The sequence below is a fragment of the Ipomoea triloba genome, chromosome 9 (genome assembly GCF_003576645.1).
Source record: "Ipomoea triloba cultivar NCNSP0323 chromosome 9, ASM357664v1".
Lineage (NCBI taxonomy): Eukaryota > Viridiplantae > Streptophyta > Magnoliopsida > Solanales > Convolvulaceae > Ipomoea > Ipomoea triloba.
The window spans coordinates 30,018,371-30,020,234 of NC_044924.1; the positions used below are offsets into that span (position 1 = coordinate 30,018,371).

Here is a 1,864-nt window from a genome sequence, read left to right on the forward strand (position 1 = left end):
TTACAGGTTACATGTTTGGCATACTTGGGATTAAAATTGAAAATAATTCTATCCAGTGAATTTTTTTTTTTTTTTTTTGAATTCTACTGACTCGGTTACAACTATCCATGAAATTGATAACAAGTAAGAACGAACCGTTGGGTTACTAAGTAAAGCTTTTGGTATTTGAGCCATCCATTATTGATTTATTGGGCAAAAATTCAAAATTGAAACGACAAGACACATCAATAACATAACATTCAAGATTTCAAGCACGGTGCAACAGCTTTCCAGCCAATCTCATCTGATCAAAGAGAATTGATTTGAGTAGAAATTCAAGCTGGCAAATCTTTGGATAATAAAACTTTTTGTATTTAATTATAATGCGGGCTTAAAGGTGTCTATACAATTAAGACCTATTCAAGTCTAACCCAAAAAATTGAGTACTAAATTTCATTGATTTTACCTAATTAAAAGTAAAACTAGCATATATATGCTGTGTCTGATGAAGATGATTCAGTAATCCTCACCAGCTTGAACTTGTACAGCAACTTGCCATTGCAGCTGGTGTCTCTCCACAATCCCACAACCTCGTACAGCCCATCATACACAAACGTTGTCGCATCTCCTCTAAACGAACATTCTGCCTTTTCCTTGGTGCCTCGGATTACCCTCACAGGATTCTTCACTCTAATGCTGTTCTTCAGTGCATAGTTTCCAGGGCTTTTCAGGCTCTGATCTTCATGTTGAATCCCAGAAACCATGTCCCCGCCCTGTCCACAATAAATCAGCACGTTCGGGTCGCTGGTTTCGTTGGCATACCCTCCCGAAGCCACCACGCTCGTCGCGATTCTTTCCCCGGCGCCATTGCAGATGAAATCTATCCCTTTCTGTATATTACTGTGCAGGCCTACCAGAATGAGCTCCATTCTGTACAGAAATTTGTCCCCCACTTCCACTCCTGGAATTGGGCCTGGGGAATTTGTTCTCTGTATGTAGAGAGATCCCATTTTCTTCACCTCTCTTGCTGCTAAGATGTCGATTCTCATAGACTCAGAATTTTTTTTGAATTCTTTGTTGTTTTCCTGCAAAAGATTCTTGCATATTGCCCTGAATTTCTTTAAAAGCTCCATCACTCTTTCTCTTTCGCTTTCCATTGATCTTCCTTCCTGCTGGTTCTTTACCATGTTTCTTGAACTCCCTCGCATTTGGGCAACATAAGAAATGTATTCCCTCCTCCATTTCTTTATTTTGCTTACCTTTTTTCCATCTCTTTTGCTTGCATTTCTTCTGTCGTTTTTGCAAAAAACCTTTGACTCGCAACGACCTTCGTCTCTCTTGGCCATGGATTTCAGTATTATAGTTCTGAGAAAGAATAAACACAAAAGAAAAAGATTGAATAAGTACATCATTCTCTCTCCCTATATATATAGAGAGAGGGGGTAATGCAAATTATTTTCTGGACCATGGTCTATAGTGCTGAATAAATCATAACAAAAAGTATTTTTAATAGGTAGTATATTAAAAGCACATTATTGGTATATTTTTTTTGGTAAATTACATTATTGGTATATTGAATAATGTATTTACATACTTAAATAATATATTTTCTCTAAATACAATGTACATTTTTATTAGATTAAAATTACATTATTAATGTAATAAATACACATTATTTGATTGTATAATCGACACAATAATGATTGAGGGTAACAACAACGAAATGATTAATGCCTTTTCCAATTTTTTTAAGGAAATATTGTAATTTAAATCCTCATATATAAACGAATTATAAATACCATCACTCAATTTTAAATAGTATAAATATTGTCTCTAAATTATCAAAATGTGGTTATATATTGTAATTTATGCCTCTGGGCCTCTG

The 1,864-nt window shown here is 35.0% G+C and overlaps 1 protein-coding gene across 1 annotated transcript; it reads right to left on the minus strand.

Moving 5' to 3' along the window:
- Positions 1 to 461: 461 nt before the first annotated feature.
- Positions 462 to 1,166, minus strand: LOC116029898 (histone-lysine N-methyltransferase, H3 lysine-9 specific SUVH5-like). Its single transcript, XM_031271946.1, has one exon. The coding sequence runs from the start codon at positions 1,164 to 1,166 to the stop codon at positions 462 to 464; it is 705 nt and encodes a 234-aa protein (XP_031127806.1).
- Positions 1,167 to 1,864: the final 698 nt, after the last annotated feature.

Bases quoted from the DNA above. Each gene is read 5' to 3' on its own strand.
- LOC116029898 (XM_031271946.1), bottom strand. From the start codon at position 1,166: ATGGTAAAGAACCAGCAGGAAGGAAGATCAATGGAAAGCGAAAGAGAA.